The sequence below is a fragment of the Oncorhynchus gorbuscha genome, linkage group LG03 (genome assembly GCF_021184085.1).
Source record: "Oncorhynchus gorbuscha isolate QuinsamMale2020 ecotype Even-year linkage group LG03, OgorEven_v1.0, whole genome shotgun sequence".
Lineage (NCBI taxonomy): Eukaryota > Metazoa > Chordata > Actinopteri > Salmoniformes > Salmonidae > Oncorhynchus > Oncorhynchus gorbuscha.
Genome location: NC_060175.1, coordinates 100,963,299 through 100,981,168, shown reverse-complemented (window position 1 = coordinate 100,981,168; position 17,870 = coordinate 100,963,299). Strand labels below are relative to the sequence as shown.

General features: G+C 42.3%; 1 protein-coding gene across 2 annotated transcripts in view; it reads right to left on the bottom strand.

Moving 5' to 3' along the window:
• LOC124032374 (guanine nucleotide-binding protein G(i) subunit alpha-3-like) overlaps positions 1-17,870 on the bottom strand; it is a 78,807-nt gene that overhangs the window by 1,162 nt on the left and 59,775 nt on the right. The window contains exons 5-9 of one of the 2 annotated variants that reach the window (XM_046344735.1): positions 13,004-13,132; positions 10,504-10,633; positions 9,945-10,098; positions 5,193-5,384; positions 304-1,254 (exon numbers count right to left, since the gene is read on the bottom strand). In XM_046344735.1, the coding sequence (XP_046200691.1) occupies positions 5,194-5,384; positions 9,945-10,098; positions 10,504-10,633; positions 13,004-13,132 (604 nt within the window). In that variant the 3' untranslated portion in view covers positions 304-1,254; position 5,193. Of the gene's footprint in view, positions 1-303; positions 1,255-5,192; positions 5,385-9,944; positions 10,099-10,503; positions 10,634-13,003; positions 13,133-17,870 lie in introns of those variants that run through there. The other variant, XM_046344734.1, reaches the window with a different exon arrangement.

Here is a 17,870-nt window from a genome sequence, read left to right as displayed (position 1 = left end):
ATTTTGTCTCACATCTTGATCATCGGTCAGTTCATTCTTTCACTGAAATTCACTGAAATTCACAGGATTTTAAGAATCACTTTGAATTAAAAAATCTATATATCTGAATTAATTATAAAAGGCCATAAAATATCAAGCTGTGAATTCCAAAATTCTCTTTCATGCAGGTAATCAATACTTATTGTCTTATAAAGTGTTGTGATACAGTTATTAATCTCACTTGACAATAATCAATACATGTACAATAATGTGCGGTAGTGAACAAGAGTCCTAAATATAAAAATATTGTTCAATACAAAGTGGTCCATTTTCTACATGTTTTATTTTATTTTTAAGAATCAGAAATAAGGATTGTAGCCTCGGTGAAACCTCATGTTAAAGTCTACACAAGACTATTGAATTCATAAAAATATGACTGATTAAAATCTCAAAACTGTGAAGAGTTAGAGTAGGTGCAGGTCAAATCTATCACATGAATTCCTGATCCATACGCCGACTTCAGACCATTAACCATACTCATAGATTGCATTTATTTCTATCTGATAATCCAAAGAAATACCAAAATGAAAAAGAAACTATTTCAACTACTTTATACAAATAACATGCTTTAAAATACATGTTTAAAAAAAAAATGGGAAATGAAATGAGGCATATGACTCAGATTGGTGAAAAAAATAAACATAACGAATCGTGAAATGTTACGATGAGAGATATTCAGCTTGATGATTGGGTCCTTTTTGTTTCATATATACCAGTAGTGTGTCAATCTATAGATGTGAGCACTGGAATGAAGAGAAGGGATGGTCAAAAATAGTGCACTACATAAGGAATTAGGTTGCCATTTGGGAACTAGCCAAGGATTATCTGTGGGATTTGTTGGTTAATCACCAACTAACTGTCATGAAAACATCACTTCGCTCCATATACATGATCTGGAACTTAAAAACAGAAGTGCTCTGTAGTCGGACTTGGCAGTTCCCATAGACGCCACAAGGAGTGTTTCACTAGTGAAGATTTCATCCACAGTTCAGTTCTGTCCTTGCTCCTCGGTGTGCATCAGAGTGTTGAACATGGAGGAAAATCCTCTCGGAGGAATAAAAACAACAGGAACCAAATCCCAAAATGCAGCATTCATCAGGTGCTGCATGCAGTGTGGTAACGAACAGTCTCCGGTTCTACTTTCTAGAATCTTCTACGATCATCTAATGCAAACATCCCAAGTCATCATCCCCTCCCATGAGGCTCACCAGACACCTACAAAGGATGAAGAGAGAGGAACAGGATAAAAACTCTGCCAAAGCCCCATTACAAAACTCTGCCAAAGCCCCATTACAAAACTCTGCCAAAGCCCCATTATAAAACTCTGCCAAAGCCCCATTATAAAACTCTGCCAAAGCCCCATTATAAAACTCTGCCAAAGCCCCATTATAAAACTCTGCCAAAGCCCCATTATAAAACTCTGCCAAAGCCTCTTACTGCATCCCAGCTGTGCAACTTCAACCAATACCAGGATTAGGACATTTCTTCTTCTGTATTTATTTAACGAGGCAGTGAAGAACAAATTCTTATTTATAATGACGGCCTAACAAAAGGCCTCCTGCGGGGACGGAGGCTGGGATTAACAATAAAAATACATTTAATAAAAGATATAGGACAAAACACACATCACGGCAAGAGACAACACTACATAGAGAGATATCTAAGACAACATCACAGTAAGTTAGCAACACAACATGACAACAACATGGTAGCAGCACAACATAGTCACAGCACAAAACAGGGTACAAACATTATTGGGCACAGACAACAGCACAAAGGGCAAGAAGGTAGAGACAACAACAACAATCACACAAAGCAGCCACAACTGTCAGTAAGAGTGTCCATGATTGAGTCTTTGAATTAAGAGCGATAAAACTGTCAAGTGTTGAGTGTTTGTTGCAGCTCGTTCCAGTCTTTAGCTGCACCAAACTGAAAAGACGAGCGACCCAGGGATGTGTTTGCTTTGGGGACTTTTAACAGAATGTGACTGGCAGAACGGGTGTTGTATGTGGAGGATGAGGGCTGCGGTAGATATCTCAGATAGGGGTGAGTGAAGCCTAAGAGGGTTTATAAATCAACCAATACCAGGTCTAGGACCTGCACCTTCAACCAATACCAGGTCTAAGACCTGCACCTGCACCTTCAACCAATACCAGGTCTAGGACCTGCACCTTCAACCAATACCAGGTCTAGGACCAACTGCTTTAACTTCAACTAATCTGTACCCTAGGACCTGACTCAACCAATACCAGGTATAGGACCTCCACCTTCGGGAACCAATACCAGGTCTATACCTGCACACTTCGGGAACCAATACCCTGTTTAGGACCTGCACCTGTTTCTGTTTGGGGTACCAGGTCTAGGACCTCCACACTTCGGGAACCAGCTACCAGGTATAGGATTTGATTTGCCTCCACACTGACTCGGGAACCTGTAGCCCCATTGTAATATAGCCAAAGCACCTGACCTCAACCAATATCCCCTGTATATGCAGCCTTCAACCAATACCAGGATTAGGACCTGTATTTATTTCCAACTGACCAGGTCTAGGACCCCTTCTTATTTATAATGACCTCCTCACTATAGCCTGTATATAGACCCCACACTGACTCGGGAAGAGAGGTACCCCTGTATAAGCCTCCACACTGACTCGGGAACCGGTACCCCCTGTATATAGCCTCCACACTGACTCGGGAACCTACCCCCTGTATATAGCCTCCACACTGACTCGGGAACCGGTACCCCCTGTATATAGCCTCCACACTGACTCGGGAACCGGTACCCCCTGTATATAGCCTCCACACTGACTCGGGAACCGGTACCCCCTGTATATAGCCTCCACACTGACTCGGGAACCGGTACCCCCTGTATATAGCCTCCACACTGACTGAGTGGAACCGGTACCCCTGTATATAGCCTCCACACTGAAAAGGGAACCGGTACCCCTGTATATAGCCTCCACACTGACTGGGAACCGGTATGAGGGCCCCTGTATATAGCCTCCACACTGAGGGGGAACCTAAGAGGGGCCTCCACAACTGACCAGGGGAACCGGTACCCCCTGTATATAGCCTCCACACTGACTCGGGAACCGGTACCCCCTGTATATAGCCTCCACACTGACTCGGGAACCGGTACCCCTGTATATAGCCTCCACACTGACTCGGGAACCGGTACCCCCTGTATATAGCCTCCACACTGACTCGGGAACCGGTACCGGTGTATATAGCCTCCCTCCACACTGCACCGGGAACCGGTACCCCTGTATATAGCCTCCACACTGACTCGGGAACCAGTACCCCCTGTATATAGCCTCCACACTCAACCGGTACCCCAGGTATATAGCCTCCACCTGACTCGGGAACCAATACCAGGTATATAGCCTCCACACTGACTAGCCTGACTGGGAACCGGTACCCCTGTATAGCCTCCACACTGACTCGGGAACCGGTACCCCCTGTATATAGCCTCCACACTGACTCGGGAACCGGTACCCCCTGTATTAGCCTCCACCTGACTCAACACCCCCAGTTTAGCCTCTGGGAACCGGTACCCCTGTATATAGCCAGGTTACTGCATCGGGAATTGGTTACCCCCTGTATATAGCCTCCACACTTGATTTGGTAAGGTCTAGTTACCCCCTGTATTAACTCCACACTGACAGGTATAGACCTTTTTACCCCTGTATATAGCCTCCACACTGACCAGGGAAGGATCTGCCCCTGTTAACCAATACCAGGTCACTGACCTGGGAAAAGGTACCAGGTCTGTATATAGCCTCCACACTGATTTGAACCAATACCAGGTCTAGGACCTGCCCTTATATACTCAATACACTGACTAGGACCCCCTTTTATAGGGATTCGGGTAACGACAAAGATCAAAAGGTCACTGACTTGAAGATCACCTGTCACCAGTAGTATATAGTCACACTGACTTGAAGGTTATACTTCAACTGACCTGTATATAGCCTCCACACTGACTCGGGAACCGTACCCCTGTATATAGCCTCCACACTGACGCAGGTGAAGTGGGTGTAGATCTCTCCACACTGGAACCGGTACCCCCTGTATATAGCCTCCACACTGACTCGGGAACTGTACCCCTGTATATAGCCTCCACACTGACTCGGGAACCGGTACCCCCTGTATATAGCCTCCACACTGACTCGGGGGTACCCCCTGTATATAGCCTCCACACTGACTCGGGAACCGCTACCCCCTGTATATAGCCTCCACACTGACTCGGGAACCGGGCCCCTGTATATAGCCTCCACACTGACTCGGGAACCGGTACCCCCTGTATATAGCCTCCACACTGACTCGGGAACCGTGGCCCCCTGTATATAGCCTCCACACTGACTCGGGGAACCTGGCCTCCACACTGACTCGGGAACGGTACCCTGTATATATAATGCACTCGGGAGTGTACCCCCCTGTATAGCCTCCACACTGACTCGGGAACCTGTACCCCCTGTATATAGCAATAGCCTCCACACTGACTCGGGAACTGTAGTACCCCCTGTATATAGCCTCCACACTGACTCGGGAACCGGGCCCCTGTATATAGCCTCCACACTGACTCGGGAAGTGTAGTACACTAGATATAGCCTCCACACTGACTCGGGAACTGGTACCCCTGTATATAGCCTCCACACTGACTATGGGAACCGGTACCCCTGTATATAGCCTCCACACTGACTGGAACCGGTACCCCCTGTATATAGCCTCCACACTGACTCGGGAACCGGTACCCCCTGTATATAGCCTCCACACTGACTCGGGAATGTACTGGCACCTGTATATAGCCTCCACACTGACTCGGGAACCAGTACCCCCTGTATAAAGCCTTGTTATTGTTATTTTATTGTGTTACTGTTTTATTATTTTTGACATTAGTTTATTTGGTAAATATTTTCTTAACTCCATTTCTTTTACTGCATTTTTGGTTAAGGGCTTGTAAGTACGCATTTCCCGGTAAGGTCTACAGTTGTTGTATTCGGCGCATGTGACAAAGTTATATTTTTATTTTATTTGATTTGAATACCAGGTCTAGGATCTGCACCTTTAACCAATACCAAGTCTAGGATATTTTTTACAGGGATTCAGTAACGACAAAGATCAAAAGGTCACTGACTTGAAGATCCCGGTCACCTCAGTAGAGTCCACACTCCTTGAGGTTGATCTTGATGATGACGTCTGTGACGGCGTCAAACACGAACTGGACGTTCTTGGTGTCGGTGGCAGCAGGTGAAGTGGGTGTAGATCTCTTTAGTGCCCTCTTCCTGTTGAGATCCTCAAACTGACACTGGATATAGGCTGCTGCCTCCTCATATGTACTGGCACCTGTAATAATAATAATGCATTATGGGTAGTGTAGTACACTAGATATAGGCTGCTGCCTCCTCATATGTACTGGCACCTGTAATAATAAAATGCATTATAGTGTAAAACGTCAGAGTGTAAGGACTAATACAAAATCTGAGGCTGCTGCACTCCTCATATGTACTGGCACCTGTAATAATAATAATGCATTATGGGTACTGTAGTACACTAGATAAAGGCTGCAGCCTATATCCATATGTACTGGTTGGGTTGGTGAGAGACAGATATCAGAACAAGAGCATTATGGTCTGTAATGTTAGTATTAGAGGCATTAAACTCTGTATTGGTCTGGTCTGGTTAGTATTACAGTGCATTAAACTCTGTATTGGTCTGTGTGTCTGGTTGGATTAGGCTGCATTAAACTCTGTATTGGTCAGGTGTCTGGTTAGTAAAGAGGCATTAAACTCTAAATGGTCTGTCAAAAAAACAAAGACATAACAATAGTTAAACTCTGTTTGGTCTGTCTGTCTGGTTACAACTAATTAGAGGATAAACTCTGTATTCAGTACTGTCTCCCTAAGTATTCAAGGCATTAAACTCTGTATTGGTCATTCCCCTGTCTCCTTAAATCCTATAAACAGGACGACTCTGTCAGAGTGAATAAGGACTAAGAGAGAGGTCATTAAAACTGTATTGGTCTGTCTGAAAGGAGGGTATTACATATTTAAAACACCTATTCTGAAGTGATCTAATAGAGTTGGATTAAATTATTCAGAGACTAAGGGTTATGGTCCATATCTGGTTAGTATTAGAGGCATTAAACTCTGTATTGGTCTGTCTGGTTAGTATTAGAGGCATTAAACTCTGTATTGGTCTGTCTGTCTGGTTAGTATTAGAGGCATTAAACTCTGTATTGGTCTGTCTGTCTGGTTAGTATTAGAGGCATTAAACTCTGTATTGGTCTGTCTGTCTGGTTAGTATTAGAGGCATTAAACTCTGTATTATTGGTCTGTCTGGTTAGTATTAGAGGCATTAAACTCTGTATTGGTCTGTCTGGTTAGTATTAGAGGCATTAAACTCTGTATTGGTCTGTCTGTCTGGTTAGTATTAGAGGCATTAAACTCTGTATTGGTCTGTCTGTCTGGTTAGTATTAGAGGCATTAAACTCTGTATTGGTCTGTCTGGTTAGTATTAGAGGCATTAAACTCTGTATTGGTCTGTCTGGTTAGTATTAGAGGCATTAAACTCTGTATTGGTCTGTCTGTCTGGTTAGTATTAGAGGCATTAAACTCTGTATTGGTCTGTCTGTCTGGTTAGTATTAGAGGCATTAAACTCTGTATTGGTCTGTCTGGTTAGTATTAGAGGCATTAAACTCTGTATTGGTCTGTCTGTCTGGTTAGTATTAGAGGTAATAAACTCTGTATTGGTCTGTCTGGTTAGTATTAGAGGCATTAAACTCTGTATTGGTCTGTGTGTCTGGTTAGTATTAGAGGCATTAAACTCTGTATTGGTCTGTCTGTCTGGTTAGTATTAGAGGCATTAAACTCTGTATTGGTCTGTCTGTCTGGTTAGTATTAGAGGCATTAAACTCTGTATTGGTCTGTCTGTCTGGTTAGTATTAGAGGTAATAAACTCTGTATCTGTGTCTCTGTGTTTGAAACTGCAATTTTTCTGTCAGCACCATGACAAATGTGTAGAATTGCAGGAAATTAGCTCTAAAACAGCCACATTTAGTTTCTGCAGCGGGGCGGCAGTAGCCTAGTGGTTAGAGCGGTGGACTAGTAACCGGAAGGTTGCAAGTTCAAACCCCCGAGCTGACAAGGTACAGACAGATCTGTTGTTCTGCCCCTGAACAGGCAGTTAACCCACTAGGCCGTCATTGAAAATAAGAATTTGTTCTTAAATAAAGGTAAAATAAAAAAAAAAGAGGGTTGCCTCTGTATCTGTCTGTATGGTTAGTATTAGCAGCCTGGTCTCAGACTACAAGTAACATACTAAACAGACAACTTTATCATTAACAACTTTTCAACTACTTTTAGCTATAACCCAAAGGTTGTGAGTTTGAATCTCATCACAGACAACTTTAGCATTTTAGCCAATTAGCAACTTTTCAACTACTTAGCATGTTTGCTAACCCTTCCCTAAACCTTGTAGCTATCCTTTCCCCTTAACCCTTTAACCTAACTCCCAAACGAAACCGTGACCCCTAACCCTAACCTAACGTTAGTAACTTTTTGCAAATTCGTAACATATAATACGAACTGTAATTCGTAACATATCATACGAAATGAGTGACTGACATCCAAAAATGAACACATACTATACGAAAGGTAAGAAAAAACACCTTGTATATATAGACCATAAAAAGGGTATTTGTCACTGAGCCAATGTCAACAAAAATACAGGTATCTGCCAACATAATAGAAACACTTTGAAACACACATAGAAGGAAATCAATATAAATATAAATCAATATAAATAATTTCATTAGGACCTAATCTATGGATTTCACATGACTGGGCAGGGGCGCAGCCAATCTGAATCTGAAGAAGCCGGATGTAACTGGCAAGCCCAACTGATTGGCAAACGTACTGCAAATTAAATAAATCATGTGAACACACATTGGTGCACAACATTTGAGAAAAATAAGCTTTTTGTGCGTATGGAATAGAGGTCGCCCGATTATGATTTTTCGATACCGATTATTGGAGGACCAAAAAAAGCCGATACTGATTTAAAAAAAAAAAAAAAAAAAATCGGCCAATTTTTATATATATAGATATATATAGATCTATATCTATATATATTTGTAATAATTACAAATACAACACTGAATATACACTTATTTTAACTTAATATAATATATACATAAAAAATAAATGTAGTCTCAAATAAATAATGAAACATGTTCAATTTGGTTTAAATAATGCAAAAACAAAGTGTTGGAGAAGAAAGTAAAAGTGCAATATGTGCCATGTAAGAAAGTTAACATTTAAGTTCCTTGCACAGAACATGAGAACATATGAAAACTGCTGGTTCCTTTTATCATGTCTTCAATATTCCCAGGTAAGAAGTTTTAGGTTGTAGTTATTACAGGACTATTTCTTTCTATACCATTTGTATTTCATATACCTTTGACTATTGGATGTTCTTATAGGCACTATAGTGTTGCCAGCCTAATCTCAGGTGTTGATAGGCTTGAAGTCATAAACAGTGCTGTGCTTCAAGCATTGCTAAGAGCTGCTGGCAAACGCAGGATAGTGCTGTTTGAATGAATGCTTAAGAGCCTGCTGCTGCCTACCACTGCTCAGTCAGACTGCTCTATCACATATCAAATCATAGACTTAATTATAATATAATAAACACAGAAATACGAGCCTTAGGTCATTAATATGGTCAAATCGGGAAACTATCATTTCAAAAACAAAACGTTTATTCTTTCAGTGAAATACGGAACTGTTACGTATTTTATCGAACGGGTGGCATCCATAAGTCTAAATATTGCTGTTACATTGCACAACCTTCAATGTTATGTCATAATTATGTAAAATTCTGGCAAATTAATTACGGGCTTTGTTTGGAAGAAATGGTCTTCACACAGTTCGCAACGAGCCAGGCGGCCCAAACTGCTGCATATACCCTGACTCTGCTTGCACTGAACACAAGAGAAGTGACACAATTTCCCTAGTTAGTATTACCTGCTAACATGAATTTATTTTAGCTTATGTATTGATTTTACGAAAGGAATTGATGTTCATTGGTGCTAAGACCGTGCTTTTTTCGTGAATGTGCTTGTTAAATCATCACCCGTTTGTCGAACTAGGCTGTGATTCGATGATAATTTAACAGGCTCCGCATTGATTATTTGCAACGCAGGACAAACTAAACTAGTAATATCATCAACCATGTGTGATTAGTGATTATGTAAAGATTGATTGTTTTTTATAAGATAAATGTAATGCTAGCTAGCAACTTACCTTGGCTCCTTGCTGCACTCGTGTAACAGATGGTCAGCCTGCCACGCAGTCTTCTCGTGGAATGCAATGCAATTGGCGTCCAAAAATGCCGATTACCGAAAACTTGAAATCGGCCCTCTTTTTTTTTTTACCCCTTTTTCTCCCCAATTTCTTGGTATCCAATTGTTGTAGTAGCTACTATCTTGTCTCATTGCTACAACTCCCGTACGGGCTCTGGAGAGACGAAGGTTGAAAGTAGAAAGGCAAGCTAAAGCAAAGTTCAGAAAAAAGCTAACAGTGGCTATCTAAAGATCCTTTATTTAGGCAGTTACCTATATAATCGGTAGTAGAAAGGCAAGCCAAAGCAAAGTTCAGAAAAAAGCTAACAGTGGCTATCTAAAGATCCTTTATTTAGGCAGTTACCTATATAATCGGTAGTAGAAAGGCAAGCCAAAGCAAAGTTCAGAAAAAAGCTAACAGTGGCTAACAAAAACAACAATGCCTTTGGCTTTTAAAAAAGTACACAAACCCCTATTTAAAACCAGCAACCCCTACAACACTTCCAAATATTTTACATCATGTATTTGGTGTGTGTGTGTACTACTCAACGTGTCTGATCCTCACCTGCGTACTCGGGGTAACAGATGGTGAGTGGACTCCTGCCGATCTTCTCCTCAAACAGATCCTTCTTGTTGAGGAACAGGATGACTGAGGTGTCTGTGAACCACTTGTTGTTGCAGATGGAGTCAAACAGCTTCATGCTCTCATGCATACGGTTCTGTAGGGGAGGACAGGACGGTTCATTAATAGGACCCGGGCCGGGTGGTAAGTAACGTAAATGCTAATGCTATAAACTAATGAAAATGCTAAGCATCCTGAGCCGGGTAGCACCGAGACGTTTTGAAAAGGAGGTGAGAGATTTGAGTGAGGGACAGCTCCCTCACACTTCCTCTGGAGACTGAACTGACACCACCCATCCCCCTCCCCTCCTCTACCTCCCCCTTCACCACCTTCTTCTGCGTGAATTGAACCCAGTCACCTATCCTCACCCCTCTTCGTCCTCTGCCAACACCAGGTCATAGTCGCTGAGCTCCACACAGAAGATTATGTCCATCACACCCTCCCTCCTCGCCCCTCACTCTCTCCCCGCTCTCCCACCCCTCTCCACCTCTTCTCTCCTTACCATCTCTTCGTCCTCTGCCAACACCAGGTCATAGTCGCTGAGCGCCACACAGAAGATGATGGAGGTCACTCCCTCAAAGCAGTGGATCCACTTCTTCCTCTCCGACCGCTGGCCGCCCACGTCAAACATTCTGGGGTGAAACAGTGACAAAGACAGCAGGATCAGGTCAACGTCAGGTTCAGGAGGGGAGGTTCCGCAGTGTGAAGAGAAACATGCAGTATAACAATTGATAGATTTGACAAGATTGGATTGGATGACCAAGATTGCATGCAATTTTCACTAGTTTCACTTGAACTAATTCAGGCTAACTTCTGCACCTCACCAAGGTCCCAGACAGTCAGTTTAGCTAATTCAGGCTAACTTCTGCACCCCACCAAGGTCCCAGACAGTCAGTTTAGCTAATTCAGGCTAACTTCTGCACCTGTACCCCACCAAGGTACCAGACAGTCAGTTTAGCTCATTCAGGTTAACTTCTGCACCTGTACCCCACCAAGGTCCCAGACAGTCAGTTTAGCTCATTCAGGCTAACTTCTGCACCTGTACCCCACCAAGGTCCCAGACAGTCAGTTTAGCTAATTCAGGCTAACTTCTGCACCCCACCAATGTCCCAGACAGTCAGTTTAGCTAATTCAGGCTAACTTCTGCACCCCACCAAGGTACCAGACAGTCAGTTTAGCTCATTCAGGCTAACGTCTGCACCTGTACCCCACCAAGGTCCCAGACAGTCAGTTTAGCTCATCAGGCTAACTTCTGCACCCCACCAAGGTACCAGACAGTCAGTTTAGCTAATTCAGGCTAACTTCTGCACCTGTACCCCACCAAGGTCCCAGACAGTAGAGGACAAGTTTACACTGAGCAACTCAACTGAAATAACACACAGACCGACAGACAACATATGCCCCTGCCTGCATTAGCCCAGACAATGCAGTCGTCCCAGACATTTCTAGGAAATAAAACGTTGCTGAACATATCATCCGCATGAACAGACTTTGTCCTCACCACTTTGTAAATGGCAGCACAACTGATTGGCTAACGTACTGCAAATTAGGAAATCATGTGACGAAGCTAAATAAAATATAAAAAATAAACTAGACAATGAAACAAAGATAAATTATATAAAGAATGATAGTAAAAAGCTTTGGAGCACCTTAAATTAAATTTTGCATGAAAAAGCCAAATCGGCACCATCATTTATTGAATGAGATGGTTCATTCATAACAAAACCCGCTGATATGGCCAACTACTTTAATGACTTTTTAATCTATGTATGCGGATGACTCTACACGTCAGCTACTACAGCGACTGAAATGACTGCAACACTTCACAAAGAGCTACAGTTACTTTCAGAATGGTTAGCAAGGAATAAGTTAGCCCTAAATATTTCCAAAACTAAAAGCATTGTATTTGGGACAAATCATTCGCTAATCCCTAAACCTCAACTAATTCTCGTAATGAACAATGTGGACATTCATCAAGTCGCGGTGACTAAATTGCTTGGAGTAACCCTGCATTGTAAACTGTCATGGTCAAAACATATTGATACAACAGTAGCTAAGATGGGGAGAGGTTTGTCCATAATAAAGCGCAGCTCTGCCTTCTAAACAACACTATCAACAAGGCAGGTCCTACAGGCCCTGGTTTCTACCTTCTTAACAACACTATCAACAAGGCAGGTCCTACAGGCCCTGGTATTGTCACACCAAGATTACTGTTCAGTAGTGTGACCAGGTGCCACAAAGAGGGACTTAGGAAAATTGCAGTTGTCTCAGAACAGGGCAGCACGGCTGGCTCTTAAAAGTACACAGAGAGTTAACATTAATGACATGCATGTCAATTTCTCATGGCTTAAAGTGGAAGAGATATTACCGAGGTAGGTAAAACTGTCTGTTTTAAAATACTAGCACACAGCTCGGACACCCATGCACAAGACATGCCACCAGAGGTCTCTTCACAGTCCCCAAGTCCAGAACAGACTATGGGAGGCGCACATTACGACATAGAGCCACGACAACATGGAACTCTATTCCACATCAGGAAACTGATGCAAACAGTAGAATCAGATTTAAAAAGCAGGTAAAAATACACCTTATGGAACAGCGAGGACTGTGAAGCAAAAACAAACATAGAATAATGCCTTCATTTTGCCGGCCTCCATAATAAATACTAATACAGAAATGACTTCTATAATAGGGAATATGCTTTGCCTACTCTTTGACTGTCTGCTTACTGTAAACCAGCTGGTGTATAAGGGCTGACTGATTATACGACTATATATATTTGCTAGCCGTTACCTGGTTGGCAATTCATCAACAACTAATGGGTTTATGTTTGTCTAAACTAATTAATTAAGTCAGATTAATAAAGTGATCTAATTCATTCATTATGTTGACATTGTGAAACAGCCTCATTAGGCTCTGGCTTGGCACGGAGCCGATTATTCTCAAACGACCAAGATCTGTCTCAATGAAAAGTGTGTGTAGCTAGCAGTGGGTATACTGACTTGAAGTAAAGCTCTTTGAAGGTAAAGTGTGTCTCCACGATGCCAGTAGTCTTGACTCTGGTCCTCAGCACGTCTTGCTGGGTGGGGACATAACTCTGTTGGGTGATGCGGTCCAGGTCATTCAGATAACTGAGGGAGAGAGACAGAGAGAGAGAGAGAGAAAAATCATTTTTTTTTAAACAATTGCATACATAATTCTTTCATACCTGTAATCTGATTCAGATCAATACGTAATCTGATTCAGATCAATACGTAATCTGATTCAGATCAATACGTAATCTGATTCAGATCAATACGTAATCTGATTCAGATCAATACGTAATCTGATTCAGATCAATACGTAATCTGATTCAGATCAATACACAGTGAACACTTAATCACTGATTTAATGAATCAATAACCATACCACAACTGTTCACAGACAAAACATACATACCATTGACTAGCTTCAAGAACCACCATAGACAGCATGTCTAGACTAGCTTCAAGAACCACCATAGACAGCATGTCTAGACTAGCTTCAAGAACCACCATAGACAGCATGTCTAGACTAGCTTCAAGAACCACCATAGACAGCATGTCTAGACTAGCTTCAATCACCACCATAGACAGCATGTCTAGGCTAGCTTCAAGCACCATCATAGACAGCATGTCTAGACTAGCTTCAAGCACCACCATAGACAGCATGTCTAGACTAGCTTCAAGCACCACCATAGACAGCATGTCTAGACTAGCTTCAAGCACCACCATAGACAGCATGTCTAGACTAGCTTCAGGAACCACCATAGACAGCATGTCTAGACATAGACAGCATGTTCAAGCACCACCATAGACCATAGACAGCATGTCTAGACTAGCTTCAAGCACCACCATAGACAGCATGTCTAGACTAGCTTCAATCACCACCATAGACAGCATGTCTAGGCTAGCTTCAAGCACCATCATAGACAGCATGTCTAGACTAGCTTCAAGCACCACCATAGACAGCATGTCTAGACTAGCTTCAAGCACCACCATAGACAGCATGTCTAGACTAGCTTCAAGCACCACCATAGACAGCATGTCAAATCAAACTTTATTTATATAGCACATTTCAGACATGAGTGCAACACAATGCATTTTTACAAGAAAAATTATAATAAACTATGAAAATAAAAACAAAATATTTACCACATATTCACTATTTATTTCTTTACAGTCCAGTTTTTGACCCCTGGGAGGGTATTCAAGGAAAAGGAGGAATAATACCTCAAGGCTGCCTCTCCATGCCCCTTTGGCATATTTAAAAGACCAGTGCCAGAGGACCTGAGGGACCTACTGGGTACATAACCCAAAAAGCTTATATTTATTGGGGTGCACAATCGTGGATTGATTTAAAAACCAATAGAATATTCTTAAAATTAATTCTAAAGACAGACAGGCAGCCAGTGCAGAGACCTTAAAACCAGTGTAATGTGTGCTCTCCGTCTGGTCTTGGTCAGTACCCGTGCTGCAGCATTCTGTACGTTTTACAGTTGACCAACCGGCTTTCTTGGGTAACCAGACAGGGGAGCATTAAGGTAGTCAAACCTGATTTTGGTAAAACCATGGATGAGTCTCTCTGTATCTGCCTGAGATAGAAACCTGTTTTGGTCATATTCCTAATGTGTGAATCGAAATTGAGTTCATCATTTTAAATTACACATTGTTTTTTTTTTACCTGGTGTTTTATCTTTATTGCCTGTGAATTCAAATTCGCTGCCAGATTCTCGATCTGTGCTTTGGCTCCAATAATAAGTACCTCATTCTTGTTTTGATTTAGCTGGAGGAAGTTGTGAGTCATCCAAGTATATAAATCACTAATACAGTCTAATAATTTATCTGTGTATCTTCTGTGTAACAGTGAAAATCAATGCCGTGCTTTCTGATAACCATGCCGAGGTGTTACATACAGAGCCTTCGGAAAGTATTCAGACCCCTTGACCTTTTCCACATTTTGTTACGTTACAGCCTTATTCTAAAATTAATTAAGTCGTTATTTATCTTCACCGATTTTAGACATTTTTGCAAATTTATATATATAAAAAAACTGAAATATAACATTTACATAAGTATTCAGACCCTTTACTCAGTACTTTGTTGAAGCACCTTTGGCCGCGATTACAGTTTCCATTTTTCAACATTTGAGAAAATGTCCCTTGAATATTTTGATACACCCACTGGAAAGCTCTTCATTGTCTACACCCATTGAGCATCGTTCACACCATCTTAAGCTTTAGCCCCACCCATCTCTTTAAGGATTCACATGAGGCCATGTGCTAAACAGAGTGAGTAGTTGAGTAAACAACCAAAGATTTCAAGACTAAAAGTGGTAAAAGTAGTAGCCTTCAATAAGGAAAAGCTCTCGGTAAAAACACATTTGATCTAGTCCTTGGCCCATATCCTAATCTGACTTTGGTGCAGGTCACGTTCTTCACATTACCGTCTCTGGTAAACACACACTATATCTGTCACATGCACAGGATACAGAAGGTGTAAACGGGACAGTGAAATGATTACTTGAATAGTAGCAATATCCAAAACATAAATATTTTTACAATTATTAGACTACACTTACCCGACACACTTGTCTAAACTGATGGGTCATGTGAAAGAAAACTATAACCACATCTAGCTAAGTGGATGGGTTACTATTGTCTAGACACGTACACATGTTCATGAAATACACGTAATCACCACCAGACACATCTGTCTAACTTGATGGGTCATGTAATCATCTGGTGAAGTGGGGTCTTTTGTCTTTTCTTGGTCAAGTAGCCTTTTCTAGATAATCAATGAATGAATCCCTAGCCAGTCTCCAGGTCTCAACCCCATAGAAAATCTCTGGAGGGAGTTGAAAGTCCGTGTTGCCCATCAACACCCCCAAACATCACTGCTCTAGAGGAGATCTGCATGGAGGAATGGGCCAAAATACCAGCAACAGTGTGTGAAAAGCTTGTGAAGACTTGCAGAAAATGTTTGACCTCTGTCATTGACAACAAAGGGTATATAACAAAGTATTGAGATAAACTTTTGTTATTGACCAAATACTCATTTTCCAACATAATTGGCAAATACATTCATTTAAAAAATCCTACAATGTGATTTTCTGTAATTTTTCCCCCTCATTTTGTCTGTCATAATTGAAGTGTACCTATGATGAAAATTACAGGCCTCTCATCTTTTTAAGTGGGAGAACTTGCACAATTGGTGGCTGACTAAATACTTTTTTGCCCCACTGTATATGCCAAGTTGCTCTGTCAGAATATCATAATGGACCTGCAACTTTGACTTTCTCCAATTCCGCTCTACAATCTCTCTTTAATGGATGAGGTGAGGAAACAAATACAACGGGCTCTCTGTTTGGATGTGGCCATTCTCAACCTTACTGGAGATCTGGCGTCGGTGGTCTGTTTGGATGTGGCCATTCTCAACCTTACTGGAGATCTGGCGTCGGTGGTCTGTTTGGATGTGGCCATTCTCAACCTTACTGGAGATCTGGCATCGGTAGTCTGTTTGGATGTGGCCATTCTCAACCTTACTGGAGATCTGGCATCGGTGGTCTGTTTGGATGTGGCCATTCTCATGTGGCCATTCTCAACCTTACTGGAGATCTGGCATCGGTGGTCTGTTTGGATGTGGCCATTCTCAACCTTACTGGAGATCTGGCATCGGTAGTCTGTTTGGATGTGGCCATTCTCAACCTTACTGGAGATCTGGCATCGGTAGTCTGTTTGGATGTGGCCATTCTCAACCTTACTGGAGATCTGGCATCGGTAGTCTGTTTGGATGTGGCCATTCTCAACCTTACTGGAGATCTGGCGTCGGTGGTTTCCCTTCATTTGTTATTAAAAGTTATCAACTAAATCCTCACAAAAGGAAGGCAGAATCGGTGATGGTGTATTGTTCAGACACAATAATAAAATATGTAGCGACTTCAGAGGTAAGATATTGCTTCTTAATAATGCGTTCAGGTACGTAAAAAAGGTAGTAACAAATACAGTGTTGATCAGATAAAGAAACATCAACAATAGAGGATATGTCAATAGAAAGCCTCTTGGTAATAACCAGGTCCAGAGTATGGCTGTAGTTATGGCTGGGCCCAGTAGAAAGCCCCTTGGTAATAACCAGGTCCAGAGTATGGCTGTAGTTATGGCTGGGCCCAGTAGAAAGCCCCTTGGTAATAACCAGATCCAGAGTATGGCTGTAGTTATGGCTGGGCCCAGTAGAAAGCCTCTTGGTAATAACCAGGTCCAGAGTATGGCTATAGTTATGGCTGGGCCCAGTAGAAAGCCCCTTGGTAATAACCAGGTGCTGGTTATGGCTGAAGTTATGGCTGGGCCCAGTAGAAAGACCCTTGGTAATAACCAGGTCCAGAGTATGGCTGTGGTTATGGCTGGGCCCAGTAGAAAGCCTCTTGGTAATAACCAGGCCCAGTAGAAAACCCCTTGGTAATAACCAGGTCCAGAGTATGGCTGTAGTTATGGCTGGGCCCAGTAGAAAGCCCCTTGGTAATAACCAGGTCCTGGTTATGGCTGGGTCCAGTAGAAAGCCCCTTGGTAATAACCAGGTCCAGAGTATGACTGTAGTTATGGCTGGGCCCAGTAGAAAGCCCCTTGGTAATAACCAGGTCCAGAGTATAGCTGTAGTTATGGCTGGGCCCAATAGAAAGCCTCTTGGTAATAACCAGGCCCAGTAGAAAACCCCTTGGTAATAACCATGTCCAGAGTATGGCTGTGGTTATGGCTGGGCCCAGTAGAAAGACCTTTGGTAATAACCAGGTCCAGAGTATGACTGTCATTTTGGCTGGGGCCAGTAGAATGCCCCTTGGTAATAACCAGGTCCAGAG